We start from the raw sequence: 16,395 nt of genomic DNA on the forward strand, positions 1-16,395 counted from the left end.
TTACTGTTATCTTGTTATTTTATTACTCCCAAAACAATTTGTAATCCATCAAAGATGTTTTACGATTTAAGAAGTATTCCTATTCAGGCCTTAGTTCATCCCTGTTGGAACCCGAAGGACCGGAAAGAGAAATTTAGGTAGTGCGAAAGGTCGATTAGCAAACATTGAATATCAGATCTAGTCATTGATCATATCAAGGTCCGATGAGATACAAAACAAGGTTAAATATTCCACTGGATTTAAGTTGTCCTCTTTTAATTTCATACAAAACCGAACATAGTTTTAGTACACCTATGAAATTACTAACGATATTTTATAGGTTGCTAAACTAGAAGAACAATACTATTTATTAATTCAAAGGAAGACAAAGGTTGAATATCTCTGCATTTAATTAATTATATTGTTGATTCTATTCATAACACCTACAACGTAAGTTTTTTGAAATTTCCTCTAATTTAAATGAAAAAGTATCAATAGTGGATATAAAACACAATATGTATTGTGATTTATTTGTAAAATAAAACTGAAGAAAAAACATGTCTGCCATCTATGGACTACTTCAGAAATCACATTGAAAATAATATAAACGCTTACCTTGTCTGGGGGATCCCGTACTTTATTCCGACGCCGACTCTCGGCAAGGCTTTGATCACTTTCTTGACCGTGTTCTGATCTTGGAATGCGAACATTATCGAAGCTGAAAAGAGATAAAGTAAATAAAAATTGGTTTGAGTCTCGGATATCACGGTTTGATCGGATTTATAACAGGTGGTGCCAGAGGCAGGTTGGATTAAAATGTTGTTTCGAATTTCTGACTGTAGATGGCATTGGAATAAATAAGGAACCGAATAGGAAAATAATTATTGATGCATATTCACTAGAAAGATTAATATTAAAATTTAGAAATTTTTGTACCATAGATAAAAAGATAAAAATGGTTGATGAACTAAAACAAAATCGTGTTTGAAAGTAATAATTACAGAGTATTTACATCATCGTCACCTTCTAAGGTGTCATCTTATTTATATAATTTATTTAGCGCTGATCGTCAAATTGATGATCAGCGCTATTTTCAATATTTTGACGATAAACGATCCCCGGTAAACTCTAAGGACGGGTTGTTTCGGAGAATTTGAACAATTCATCAAATTTCAACGTTCATTTTCAAGCTCTGTGAAAGATTTTTTCAAGTTCTGTTTTTATTTCAGTTTTGTCAAGCAACTAGCCTACAATGATATAGTAACAGAAGTTGAATAGGACTTTCACAGAACCCGAAAATGAACGTTTAAATTTGATGAATTGTTCAAATTCTCCGAAACAACCCGTCCTAAATTCCCATTTGAACTTTTGAACAAATTGTGATTAGCTGTTACCATAACAATCACGCTTGTCAGCTGATCACCATATGTTCAAAAGCTAAAACCGGCTGAGAATCAGCGTTTAACTTGGGCCGTTCAAATGTCAATAAATCGAAATGGAAGAAATCAAAAACACCCATATATTAAATTATTTTTCGTTTCAATGACGTCACAACGTGTATTGCATAAGATAAAACAGGAGCACATGAAGCTGAGGAGGTAAATGATAACTTGCACTTCTGCTTGCCAGGAAAATCTAAGTAAGTAAGTAGGTACCATTTTCCGTGCAGGTGATCGTCTATTTCAAGATGTGATCGGTAGGTACCAACATCCCAACCTTCATCCTCCCATCTCCTCCCTTCGTTTTATAATGCATAAGGAACAGGAGCACCTAAAGCTAAGAAGGTAAATGATAACTTGCACTTCTGCTTGCCAGGAAAATCTCGTAGAAGTAAGTAGGTACCATTTTCCGTGCGAGTTTTGCCTATTTCAGGATCTGCTCGGTATATACCTCCCAACATCCCAACATCACCTCTACCTCAACCCCTTTTACTCTCTCTTTCTTTAATAATGCACATGTAAGGAACAGGAGCACATAAAGCTGAGGAGGTAATAGGTTATTTACACTTACTTCTGCTCGCCAGGAAGATTTCTATGGCCACGTTCTGCAGGAGGTAGCGCCGCGAGAAGATGGCGCGCACCTCGCTGAAGTACCATTTCCCGTGCAGGTGGTCGCAGTATTTTAGAACCTGAAAAATAAATAAACAAATTAATTATATAAACAATTTTGCTTATTTACTCTTTAATAAAACTTATTAAAACTCAGAAATTTAGTTCTACACAATCAAAAAAATACTCTACACTTTTCAAATACCTACCTACAGAATAAAAATAATTGTCTTGTAAAATATATTACTAGCGCAGACCCGTGAAAAATACCGAGGTAGCGTGAATTCTCGAAAATCGGTTCCAATTCTGAAAGTTGGAACTAAAGTTATTTACTGTTAAAAATATTGTATTTTTTATATACGCGGGTACTTTAACGTTTCTATGAATTCTTCAAAAAACAAACATTATTTTGAATAGACACCTTTAATAGAAGCAAATTTGTGCTCATTGAACGTGAATAATTTCATACAGGAGTAACGCACATCACATACAGCTGAAATTAATATGTTTGATTATGTAGGCAGACTTTATGAACATTTTAAAACATCACATTTGCATTACAAACAACGAAATCATATTGTGATTTATAATACACGAACAATTGAAGACATTACCCATTCTGGGTAGGACATTTTTTTTTTAATAAAACTTTTTACACCATTTGGTAAGCAGATAAAGTATACCAATATAAACATTTCGTGGAGAATTGTGAATGCGTGGGTCTTAAATTAATGAATTATAAATTGAAAAATATCCAATAACATTCTTGTGCAGATAGTCAAATTCACTGGCCTATCTGGAGTGTAGGACTCAAAAGGTTTTTGAAAAATGGTTTACTTTCAAATTGGTATTGATAAAACTTCTAGAAAAAGAAGCGGATAGCAATAGAATCCGGAAGCTTATCAATTCTAGCAATACCGGACTATCAACTAAATCATTTAGAATTTTATATAGAAATACCAATCAGTGAAAATTCTTCTGTCCAACAATATGAGCATATTCATATAATTTAACAGAATGTTGTAGTTTTGTATTCTTTCAACAGCTTCTACATATAATGAGGGTTACAAATAGGAGAATTGTACTCAAGTTGACTTCTTACATAGGCAAAATATAACAATTTAATACACTTTATAGGGTTAAAATTTCTGGATAGCCTAGTCAGTGGCGTAGCTAGGTAACCAAGGGCCCTGGGGCAAATTAAAAAATGGGGCCCCACTGCTATGTAAACTGATTAGGTATTATCAAATAAAAATATGAAATGTGGTTCCTCCAAACCCTCCGCTCTTATGTGTATCATGCAAACATCATCCACGTTCACATGATCGGCGGCGGAGGTATCTCCAACTGCAATAATTGTCTAATCTTCTTCAGTAGGCTTCTCAACCAACACTGCAGTTACCACATTATTTGAGTCACTATCAATAGAAATATTTTGGCCAGATGTACTTGCAGAAGGCTGACTAAAAATCTTGTCAATTTTGGGCAATTTTTTTTTACTATCTTCTCTTTCTTGGCGTTGTTTGCGTTTAAGTGCACCACTGGGTTTCTTCTTTTTATCTATATTTTAATACGCTACAAGTGTCGTTGGGGAATGAGGCACATATAACTATCCGTCAAATTGACAACACTGCCAACCTACAGAAAGAATTTAGGGGAATTCCCTAGGCATAACTTTTGAATTTCTCTCAACTGAGTTGTCATGATTAAAGTGGAGTTGCAAGTTTCAACCTGTCATTTTTATTTTGAATTTGAAAATTGGAGAAATTTCCAAAAGTTCAGTTCGATCGAGATTTCTGGTAAGGATTCGAGGGCCCCCTGAGCTTGAGGGCCCCGGGGCACTGCCCCGCGTAGCCCCTAGGTAGCTACGCCACTGAGCCTAGTTATAAATCCCAACATTTTTTAGCCCTTTTAGAGATTTCTGTTATGTGATTAACAAATGAAAGATTTTATTGAAAAGTGATGCCTAAGTCTTTGATTTGTGTTAATGTCTCAAGAGCATTGTTATCAATTTAGTAATCTAAAATCACTGGATTTTTTATTCGAGAATATCTAACTATTTGAAATTTTAAAATATTAAGTAAAATCTATTTTCACTACACCAAATAAATAATTTGTTGATATTGTCTTGAAGAATGTTGCAATGGTAAATATTTTGAATAGTTCTATAAATTTTGAGGCCATCAGCAAAAAGTAAGATAGATACATAATGAAAAAATTTTGTAAGATCATTTATAAACAAGATTAATAAGATTGGGCTAAGATGTGAACCCTGTGGAACTCCAATTGTTGCATAATTTTTTTCCGACAGGGAGGATTTTATTCTAACAATTTGATGTCTTCTAGTAAGATAGTAATTCAAAATAATAATTCAAACTAGACTAATATATTGCCACGTGTACCAAGCTTTCCCAATTTCCAAATGAGAATTTTATGGTAAATTTTATTTTATTTTTTTGTTTCAACCATGCACCCACATATTTTTATTCATATAGATTTTAATGATGATGAAGAAACGGTTGTAAAAACGTATTTACGTGATGGATAAGGTCATATACTATCAAAATAAATAAAAAAATAGCAATAAAAGATTATTTTTATGGATTAAATTTTCTCACGGTCATTAAAGATCCGGTGACATTTTGATCAGAACGCCTCCAATAATAATATATAATAAATATTTATCTAAAATGACAGCATCTTCCATAGAGGGCAATTTGGATACTACACGATAAAGTAATAAAAAATATCGATCTAATAAAAGCAAGCGGCCCGTTGAATCAACTTCCTAGTGAAATTATTGCGGTTAGTTCTGCATTAATTTATTTTAGCCGTATTTTTTTATAACGCCCTCTAGTTAATGCGAAATAAAACTGAATATTGTTATTATAATCAGTTAATTAGTGATATGATTGAATGGATTCTACAGAATAATAAATTCGTAAAAAATAATCGAAAAGAACGTAAAAAACTAATAACAGTTAAAAAATGTTAATATTATTATAGCGCTAAATCTTAAAAAAATAATAATCATAACTTTATAATTTTGATTTTCTTACATGTCCTTTTGTGTACCTTGAGAGTTCATCCCACAAAACTGAACGCCTTTGTACGTCACGACATGTGAAATCATGTAAATACCACAATTATTTAATGTATTAACATCTTTTAATCTATGTAATAACTATGTTTAATTTACACGAGAGTTAAATTATCTTACATGTCTTTTTGTGTACCTTGACAGTTCATCCCAAAAAAACTCAACGCCTTTGTACGTCACGACATGTAAAATCGTGTAAATACTAAGTTTAGTTAATATATTAACTTCGTTTAATCTAGGTAATAACTATGTTTAATTAACACGAGAGTTAAATTATCTCCCAGTTTTCTAAAGCGTCTTAGGGTGACTTTTCAGTTAGATAGCGTTATAAAAATTAGCCCACGAAGGATTTTAGGGTATAAAAGTATTTTTATCTTTTTTTCTATACTGCGGAAATACGTAATGTTTGACGTTACAAAGAGAAATAATAATTCTTTCCATTTTGCCTCAAAAATTTATACTCTATGCAATTAATAAAATCCTAAAAATATACAAAATGAATAATTCATATTTCGCGTTGCTTTCGTAACAATCGTTGTAACTTACTTATTATTTTTTTATTATATGAACGAGATAAAAGTGAAGTTAAAGTTCTTTTACAAATTTCCCAAATAAAATGAATGTGTTTTCGAAATATCGAGTTCTCTCAATTTTTCTACGATTGGAGTGAAAAATTAATTTAAAATGTGGTTAGCGATTTTTACAAAATTTTTCACGTTTGATATTAAAATTTAATAATCTCACCGGAGAGATAATTTTATCTAGATTCTAAAACAGTATTTGCTTAACGGAAAATTAAAAAAAAAAAACCTATATGTAAACTGAACAAAAGTGATGAAAGTTCTGAAGGGAACCGAACCGAGTTACAGCAGTTGGCGCTCTGTTTAAAATATCCAAAAAGTCGATACCTACATATTAAAAACGTGAAGATAAACATTAACTAAACGTAATAAATCTAATGCAGGTTGACATACGAGAACTGGTAGAAGGTGAGTGTATAAAGTTTGGTATAATGGCGCTGGAAGAAGATATAAAATTGATAATAAAAGTCACTACGAGATGCGGAGTACCCATAAATCTCCCAACTAATAAATTAACAATAATATATTATACAAATTGGGATAAATCTAAATGTAAGGTTATTGACTGATATACTAAAACCTACATCGGGCGTTTTTTTAAGTTTTAAAGTTGTTTAACTTGGACAATAAAACATTTGGTTAGATAAGCAATTAATACAATATACGCCTGAGCCACAATTATTAGCCTCTATGAATAGCCTCTTTTAATCTTGGTTTTATTTTTCTGGTGAATTTAAAAAAAAAAAGTTGTCCATTGTTGTTTGTACACGGAGAAAACTTACTGGTATGAAAAACTCTTAATGTATTAAAAATCTGGTCAAATTATTCGTTTTAGCAAATGTTTTGTGATGACGGCGGAATACGTGTTCATATATATACTGATATTGATACTGACATACTTATATTGTAGCATTCCGTCATGATATCAATAAGGAAAAGAACACAGGTTCTCGATATATTCTGAATGACTAATATTTTATCAGGAAGTTCGCATGCTGACACTCTTTTAACAGGATCATTATTCTCCGTGTAACTTGTTCCTTTGTGATATATTTTTTAATCATTGTAAGAACTATTTTTGCTAATACGTCCGTAAAATCATCTGAAATTACAATTATGTCAAGATTGATTCTAAGAAATTCAAACAAAGGAAATACGCATTTCAAATACAGAATTAAAATAATTTTCTAATAAAAAATATTACACCAGAGGTAGGTACTTTAACTATTGTCTGATTTCTTCATGAGTTATCTTAGATCATTGAAATCGAGTTAACAGACAGACACACCCACAACCGAAATTAAAAATGTTGATTATGGGAACTGAATACATAATTGTAAAATATTGCACTCTTTCGCCTCAATTTATAAAGTTTCAGTGAAAGTAATATTGTTAAATAAGAAAATGATTTTATACAAGTAGATAATATAGTATAGTCATTAGTTATATAAGGATCTATCCAACTCAAAGTACATAATGTACAGTCAAGTAGGTACTTTAACCAGTCGTACATAAAACGTAGCCTAATCCACAGCGCAGGCGCAGAGCCACCCCTTCGACTACAGCCTTAAAAATAATGGCGGCGCTGTTTCTATCTCCTTCCCTTCCCGTATAAGGTACGAGGGGGAGGGAGATGAGAGAACTCCCACCATATCCGATCAATGTTTCCGGCGAGGAAAAGCCATTTATCTCAATCAACGCATGCGCAGTGAGAATTGTTGAACTCAGAAGAGTTTCTTTGTTTTTAAAGGGAAAAAAACATAATTTACTGAAACTGGGAAATTACATATTTCAGAGATAGTAAAAATATAGTGAATGATGGACAAATGATTTAGGAATAAATACTGCAATCTCTACCTAAAATTATTTTAAATCATTCGAACATTAGAGGAAACCTATCTTATAGAAGCTTCGTTTTAGATTTAATTATATACAAAATTAATTTATTTAACGCCACGTTTGACATAAGTAAATTAGTAATACGAGTTAACTGCATATTAATGATATATAGCCCCGTGAAGTGCCCTTCGGATTGCATATTTTCATACAAATTAAAGTATAAAATTAGGCCAATATTAAAAATAAATAAAAAAAAGTCTTGAAAACGAAATTTGTAAATACTAATAAACGTTTTTTAAATATAACACAACTGATGAGCAACCATTAATGAAGATTGAAGTGTTGTTTATCAGTTGTGTAAAATTTAAAACGCATTTATTAGTAACGCCCTTAGTGATTAAATATAGCAAAATAAAATGAATGCGGGAAGTTGCTATCTCTAAATAGTAAAAAATAAAGTCGCTTTCGAGGTCTGTCTGTTTGTACGCTTAGTTCTTCTAAACTACGCAACGGATTTTGATAGGGTTTTCACTATCATTTAGAGAAGAACCTTCTTCCAAAAGGTTTATGTATACAAAACATACATATAACATTTATAGAAAGTAGAGAAAAGTCGATGTTTTGTAATCAAGTCGTAAAAAAATATTTTTGGACGCTTCCATTGCTAACGCTGACTAAACCTTATAAGATACATCAAAATAATGTACTAAGGAATTGTATATCTTAAAAAGGCCTACAGAAAAATTTCCTAAGGATAACCCCCAGCGACGCTGGGTACACGTCAGTTAGTAGGTGTAATAACACAAACAACCTTTGCGTATAGTTTATTGGGTTTTATCATATGAATAGAAAATAATCGCTGGCAATACTTTCCGTGTAGATTTGAATGGAAAACTGTGTTGCCATTAACTTAATACCTTTTGGTTCTAGCCCATTTAGCACGCCTTTTGTCTCTCTCACATTTGCCTGAAATCGAATATCGCCACCCCATTTGAATTCATAATGATGATATTAAAGTCTATAGTTAATAACAAGATACAGCATTAAATAAATAAAAATTATTCAAGTATTATTATTATTGTTATTTTTATTAAGATGATACACAGTTTTGTGTTGAAAATTTAAGGCCCGATTGCATGCCTCTTTGATTTCTTATAACATAGGTGTCTACTATAAATAATATTGGGCAAGTTTATAATTACCTACGTGGAAAATCATGAACAAATTAATATGAAATTCAATCAAAATAACTGATTCCATTCCGTAACAATGTTCATAAGGAATTAATTGAACCTTTTAATAAATTCAGAAAAAAACCCGCGCTAACTCTTAAGGTTAAACGAAACGTACGTTATAATCTAAGCGTTCATAGATGGTCTAAATTTAATTATTTTATGAAAATACACGTTTTGCAAGTTATGATTTAAAATATTAAGACGTATTTTTTGTTTGCGCCCGTACACATATATAGATAGTAATATGAATTAATAGTTTTCTCCGTATACAAACTTAAGTCTTTCAAGAAAGGCATACAAATACAATATTGGATTGAATCACCGGTACCTTTTTTGAAATAATTAAGTTTTTTTGCGGACAAAACTCTTTCTTCAAACAGACAGACGTGTAAAGATAAAAAGGTGTATTTTAATAAGATAGTTAAATTAACGCCATCTAAAAACGCGTAGATTATAACGAAGGTTACGTTTACCCTCAAGTAACATCGACAATCAAAAGTCCCATTAGTGGAATCGTTGAAATCCACGCAACCCCTAAAATAACCTATCCACCTTACCTACATCTCGTAGGGTGGAGGATTTAAAGTCGCTACTGTGATTTCCCAGTGGGCTGGCTGGGGTGTTTCGGGGATGCAGGTCCGGGGGTTGTTACCGAGGGCGGGAGGAGGCGGAGGGTGGGACCAGTGACAGGTCATCCATTGCGAGTCACGTCGAGTGTGAAATTATTTTCGGAATTTAATGCGTAGGGTTTTGTTGTGTACAATGTTTGGCATTACGATCTCAGTTTTAGAATTAATTATAAAAATTTAAATCTCACCCTGCAAGATCAAAGAATGTATTGCAAAGTAAAATATCTTACACAGTGTTGTATGCCGTTCGGGAGGGTTGATTTTGTACTATCTTCGTTAATTTCCAGAAGAAAAATATTATATGTTTTTGTTACCTTCGTTTTTACCTGTGTTACTTGTACAAATGTAAAACACCGAAATCTATCCCTCCATTTTATGAAATATCCTTTGAGTACATTGATACGGAGCTCGTACACGGAGAAAAATGATGCTGTTAAAAGAGAGACAGCATGCGAATTTCCTGATGAAATATTAGTCATTCAGAATATGTCGAGAACACGTGTTCTTTTCCTAATAGATATCATGAAGGAATGCTACAATATAAGTATGTCAGAATCAACATCAGTATTTGTACGAACACGTGTTCCACCGTCCTCATAAAATAATTGTTTTTAACTAATACTTTGTAAGGAATTCTTTCAATTCATTCGTTATAGGCCCGCAATCGCATTTTTAACAGGAAAACGAATAATTTGACCAGATTTTTAATAAATTAAGAGTACTTCATTTCAGTAAGTTTTCTCCGTGTAGCATGGGAACCATATTGCGTAAAAATATGAATCATTTGGATTTGAACTGTTCACGAGATTTAGGAATATAGTTCTGTCCGCTTTGTTATCAATTTTTTTCCTCAATCGTTGCCCTTAACTTCCACTTTCGATTTTCCTTCTGCCATAAGCATTGGATATCTCTTGCGTGATTTTCTAAGGACAAAAAACCCTATTATATCATTAGTTTTATTATTGTGTTTAATTCGTAGAACACCATTATACACTTATAATTTGTTTAAGATTCAAAGAATGTAAATTAAATTTAATATACTTATCAATTTATATTAAAATACTTGCAGAATGTTAAACTATTATTTGCATTACTATAAATTTAAAAAATAACTAAATGCTTCGAAAATATTTATTTCGGTTCTATTTATTATTGTGTGAAGAATTCGGACAGGCGATAAAGTATCTACCTACATAAATTGGAACTGATATTATATACTGATATAATAATTCATGTCAACTATCACGAGTCACGAGTCTGCGTAGCTATATAAAACAGCATTCATAAAGAGGTAATAAATGTATTTGTATATTTGATGAACTCATCTAAAATCAAAACCCGTCCAAAAAATATCTGCGAATAATATCGAATCGCATCCCCTTGACGAGGGATGACGTAGATCCCGCGATTAGGGGTAAGTTATGGAAATAAAAACGCGATGTGACAGTTCGCTAAGCGCGGGGGAGGGCTAAGGAGGGAGGATTAAAGGATCATTCTGTAATAAAAACATGCATGGAAAAGCATATCTTTATACCATAGATTGACATGACATGAGGACAATGGTATAATGAGGAGTTGGGAGAGTAAGTTGTGAATGGGGAATTTAATAAAGAGAAGTAACCTATATACCCGTATGTTATTGTTCGTTAAAAATATTTTTTTTTAAATCAAGTTCAAGAAGTTCAGGTAAATGCTATCAAAATCACCCAATATAAGAGATCAACTTTCAGGACCTAAACATCCTTGAACTTTCTATGCAAACTTTCTCCCCCCCCCCCCCTCTTGTGATTCAGCCTCAACATTCCAAAACAATAGTATGTTTTTAAATCCTAATTTAATATGGTAAGCGCCCCTGAGGTGATATCTCACAAAAGCGGCGCTATACAAATCATCAAATAAATAAATAATAAATAAGCAACACAGAATCGGAGGAGAGCCTACAATAAGCATAACAAGGAAATTAAAGCCAAATTATATGACTATATTGTAATCAACATTATATTGTACGTATTAAAGTCGCTTTGTGTTGTATTAACATTGTATTATATTGTATCAACACTATTTTAATATAATATAATAATAAAAGTGTTATTATTTTTCTTTTTTGTAACAAATAGAGATATCCTCATTGGGATCTCCTGTACTGACGATTTCATTTACATATTAATGTATCCAGCTTTTTCAGTTATAATAATGTTGTGAGTTTAGAATGAGAGTGGGACTTTGTTGTAGAGTTTAGTATCATAGCTTGAAGCTTTTTTTGACCATATGTTGTATGTGTAACTGCTTATTGGATATATTTTTGACCCTGAGATATAGTGTTTCTAATATACATATTAGTTGTTATTTGTTGTGTTGTGTATTTATTTATATAAAGGAGTATTGTTTAAGAGTAGAGTTGTTTAATTGACATGATTCTAAGATTGTTGAAGATTTCGTCAGTGTTGGTTCTTATAGGTTGTATTGTATTGTATTAAATTTGTACTCGATTAATATATCTCTATTTTAAATGTATACTTCTTTTGTTGAAATGTTTGACAGATCAATTAATATAGTGGAGATACGAAACTGTCACAAAGCGCATGGTTTAACTGAACTAGGTCCAGTGGACATAAAAGCGGACCTTCAAATAGCTGTTTTATTCGTACATACCTATACGTTCTTTGAATGGCAATACTTTTCATAAGCGGTGCTACATTTTTTATTTGATTAGTGTGAGAATAACGTTTCGTGTATTTTTATAATGTCACTAGATAGTACGTCGTAATCAAGTTTACCATTGGAAATGTAAATTCCTTTTTGAGAAGCATTGATCATGAGGCAAATATATATTCTTAATAAATACTTTCAGCTTCATAAAGCCTAATTATATTATCCTGTGATTTTTTAGGAATTTGTGTTAGTGAAATTCATTAAAATGGTGCTACGAAGACTAGCGATATGTTATTTACTATTGCAGATTGTATTTTTGAGATAATTCGTCCTACACTTTCACAAAAATGCACTATGAAGTTTTAACTTTAAATTTTACATGTTTTAAGATTTTTTTCGTCATACCCACGTACTCGCTATATCAGAGGTCGCTAAAAACATGTTTCACTGTACTTTTGTTTGCATTGTGCTTTATTTTGCTTAAATAACTTCAGCACTCAGCCCCGGGATGTACAAGGAAGGGAGGGTGTCGGATTCTATTACCGATCAATTTGTCAGGATGTTTGTACAATCCCTACCGCCCCATTGTGCCAGCCAACCCCTCTTATAAACCCATCCCCTGTGTTGAGGTAACTAGTAACTAGATATAATAACAATGCAGTGCGCTCATCGTTTAGACATACGGTACTAAACAATCAGTTTATTGTGACCACCTTATTGTAAAAGTGTTTTAGTTTATTTTTTTTTTAATATCGCAACCCTCCGAGTTCGATTTTCCTTAGTGTCTTTAATTATTTATTAATAATGTAGACATAACGAACGAGCGTAAAAGAAAGTGCGTTTTAGTATTTGCGTGATGTTATGTCATGTTACTAAGTTGACAATCCTCTAAAACGTTAAATCAAAATTTTTAACTATAATTACAAAGCGTTATATGTGGATAATATATTCCCATATAACGCTAATTTATAGTTATTGTTAGGTCAGTACAGTAATAATGTAAAACAGAATAATAAAATAACAAAACGTTGCACCAATCAATAAAATACAGGTGATGTAAAAAAATCAGTCCATCAAAGCTTAATTTATGGCTTAGGGTCATTTATGGTGCAGAGTCATGAAGAGTGGTACCGAAGCTATAAAAATAAAATATTTGAGAAACGCCACCTGTGAACTGTTGTCTGAATCAAGCATTTCACGTTTTGGGATTTAATCGCTTTATGGCAATGTTTAACTGATGTATTTATGAGACTGAGTTGATTATTTAGGGCTTTTTGTCATGTTCGGCGTTTCCTCATTAAAATATAAATCTATTGAATTAAAAATGCAGTTACAAAAGAGACTTCTTTATTCAGATTTAGATGTGTAGAAGATAAAGACAGAATAATAACAATAATTGGATAATTTGTATTTTACGCCATTTTGGTGAAAGTCACCGCAAGGGCGCTGTATAAATAGTAATTGCCGGGATTTATCTTAATATGTACTTACAGATTTAGAAATATACTTACCTTAAGTCGATGCATTATGTCGTGTAATATTTTGAATCGAGCCTCCATCAATAACACTCCTTACGTAGATGGCGATAAGGCTTAAATTCCCGCTTAACACCATTCAGCTGTTTTGATTTATGCAAGAAAAAAACATGGCCAAAAAGTGCCTTTTATTTTATTTTATGGATGTTCAGGCATAAATATTTAAAGGTTTTCCTATCATTTTATAAATAACTTAATTTTCCACATTATACAATAAAACAATAACCGAAAGTGGGTTCGTAAGTAGGAAATTTTGAACTAAAGCAGTTTTCATAGGCCTTATAAATTTTTTTTCTGGGCTTGTAAAAAATACTCGATTATTTCAAAAGCCAAGATGTATTATACTCGCGGTATTTAATTAAAGCATCTGAAACATTTCTAGGCGACCAAATTTTCAAACCAAAAACACATGATTTTGCATTAATACGTAGTGCATCGCCTTAGCATAATTATCAATAATTCTTTTCATTTACCTAAATATTTAAATGTAGCCAACTTTAAAAAGTATAAAAATCTAATCAAATATTTGTATATGATCAGTCTGTAGTTGTGTATGATGAATGATGATCGAATTCTATTCATAATACTTAATTACTCTCCAGTAATAATATTTTCACCCTCGGCGTGCACGCAGCCCGTAAGTATCTGGACCATGACAAATCTTCATAATGCACCAGAAATCATCTTCGGTGAGTTACTGAGGTTTGCAAAATGTTCAATGGACGGCACTTAAGTGCAGATGGGAGTTCACACGAATCATTTTTAGATTCCTAACACCTGGAGAATTCACACGAGGTACCGAAAGAAAAGATTTGAGATTCTTTCGGCAAGTAATAGTAAGGCTAATGCCTATATTTGGTAGGTTGCACAAGAAAAACTGTTTTGGCAAATCTCCATCGACAACTGTGTACTTCTTCCTATTCATATGGTGGAGGATAGTTGGTGGAAGTTAAAGTGGAATGCTGAGTTTATTCAGCCAGTCGACGGTAATGGGAGACACTTGGTTCAGCACCAATGTGCCACAGATAAACTGATGAAGAGGACATTCTCCATGTCTTCTGTTGTTTGAATATATCCACATTCACACAGTTCAGAAACCTTTAGGCCCCATTTCCGCTTATACGCACAAGTCTCTCTCAGGTCTCTTCCAAGGGAGGAAGAACAACAAAAATTGGATTCACAAGGTGCTCGTTTTTAACGTCCGAAGTCCGCCACTGAGTACTCCACGACTCTTCATGGTAGTGTCGTGATAGAAGCAGAGTTTCGCCTTCAGTCCAAAATGGTTTCCTCGATGCGAGATGACTAGCCAAAGGTTTGTAAGGTCATCTTGAAATGGAATGTTGCCATTCACGGCCTTTTCGTATTCCCTGAGGGAAGCTGTGTATTGTCTTATAGTGGGTGGTGTAAGATATATATGGAGAGGACAGAGAACCACTGTAGCGGGGTTACTATAAACTAAAAATACTCTTTAAGTCTTCTTCAAAGGAAGCGATCTTCCCAACATGTCTTCCAGTGATATGCTTGGTGTAAGTCTAAGTCATTGAAGGTATTTTATTTAGACATTGGTCTAAGATACCAGCTTAGGCACGGGGGTTCCAAGCCAAAGTCATGTTAGCCTCTCAGAAGCTGGGTGTACTGTACACTGTACAGGGCCCGCAGGTTCTTTAATAGTACACAACTCGTGATCCTGTATAATTCGCCAAGTGCGCCCCACTGTTGAATTTGGATGTCATCTCTGGTCTGTGCCAAAATAGGTGAAATTCAATGGAAAATGCTCCAAGGAACTATTATTGATCCCACTGAGCATTTGTACATGGTTGACATTTGTCACATGAGTAAGGATCGTTTCTATGGCTTGTTCTTGATTTCAAAAGCTCGGCTGTGGAACTATTTATCGGCCTCTATCTTTTCTCCCTCCTAAAATATGGGTCTCTTCAAGACCCACATTCAAGATAAATGTTCTCCTCGAAAAAACACACAGGATGTCCAAAGACGACATAGACCCTGAGGGAAATTATTTTCATCAGCGCCTCTTGTGTGGAGATATGAAAAAATAACTTTTCAATGAATTTAAAATCCAGGAAGTCCGCTCTTAAATACCCTGTGAGCTTTGGCGCTTCCTAAAACATTGGTATTTTCAGAAATCTATGTAGGAAAGGTAGACAGTAAAATACGCTATTTTGAACATCATACAACTGAGAAGTAAAAACATAAAAAAATTCCGTTTAGTATCTTCTTCAACTTAACGACCTTTTCCTAATGCAAAAAGCTTGTCATCCTAATTAAAGTCTACATTTAAGAGATGTGGATCAAAGACGACGATTTGCTACCGTGACAACTCTGTCAACTGTTTCTGCAACTCTACAACTACTGAAGAATAACTTTACTAACGTATTATCAAATTAGGCTCAATATAATGAAAGACAAGGTCAGGCTTACATTCTGAACAAAGATGAAAGAATTATCGAGAAATCATTAAATTGTATGAAACATTCGAACTGAATAAATTATATTTTCATTATGAATCTGTATTTTGTGGACGTTACTCCTCTGCCCGAATTGAGGTCAATAATTCGCCCTGCTTCGCGTGAAAATTATTCAAACCTTTCAAATATAAAAATTAATTCTTGAACAGTCAAAGTCTTACTTGTAAAGATTCCACAATACGCCGCTGCAGCTTTGGTATGCTATACGAGGAAGAAAGTCGTATACCGTTCGGATTAAAATCGTGATTCATCATAATTTTCATGCCAGATATTTTTAGACTTGCATCACTTTGTTCCAAACCTTATAAATA

General features: G+C 33.0%; 1 protein-coding gene across 13 annotated transcripts in view; it reads right to left on the reverse strand.

The window, feature by feature from the left end:
* Window positions 1-16,395, reverse strand: part of rg (A kinase anchor protein rugose) — a 941,488-nt gene that overhangs the window by 98,859 nt on the left and 826,234 nt on the right. For all 13 annotated transcript variants that reach the window (XM_089644600.1, XM_089644594.1, XM_089644593.1 and 10 more), the window contains 2 exons: window positions 1,990-2,107; window positions 595-697 (listed from right to left, as the gene is read on the reverse strand). In XM_089644600.1, coding sequence (XP_089500726.1) covers window positions 595-697; window positions 1,990-2,107 — 221 coding nt within the window. The remainder of the gene's footprint in view (window positions 1-594; window positions 698-1,989; window positions 2,108-16,395) is intronic.

Source organism: Hesperophylax consimilis, chromosome 21 (genome assembly GCF_061612785.1).
Source record: "Hesperophylax consimilis isolate HC1 chromosome 21, BYU_Hcon_1.0, whole genome shotgun sequence".
NCBI classification, from domain to species: Eukaryota; Metazoa; Arthropoda; class Insecta; order Trichoptera; family Limnephilidae; genus Hesperophylax; species Hesperophylax consimilis.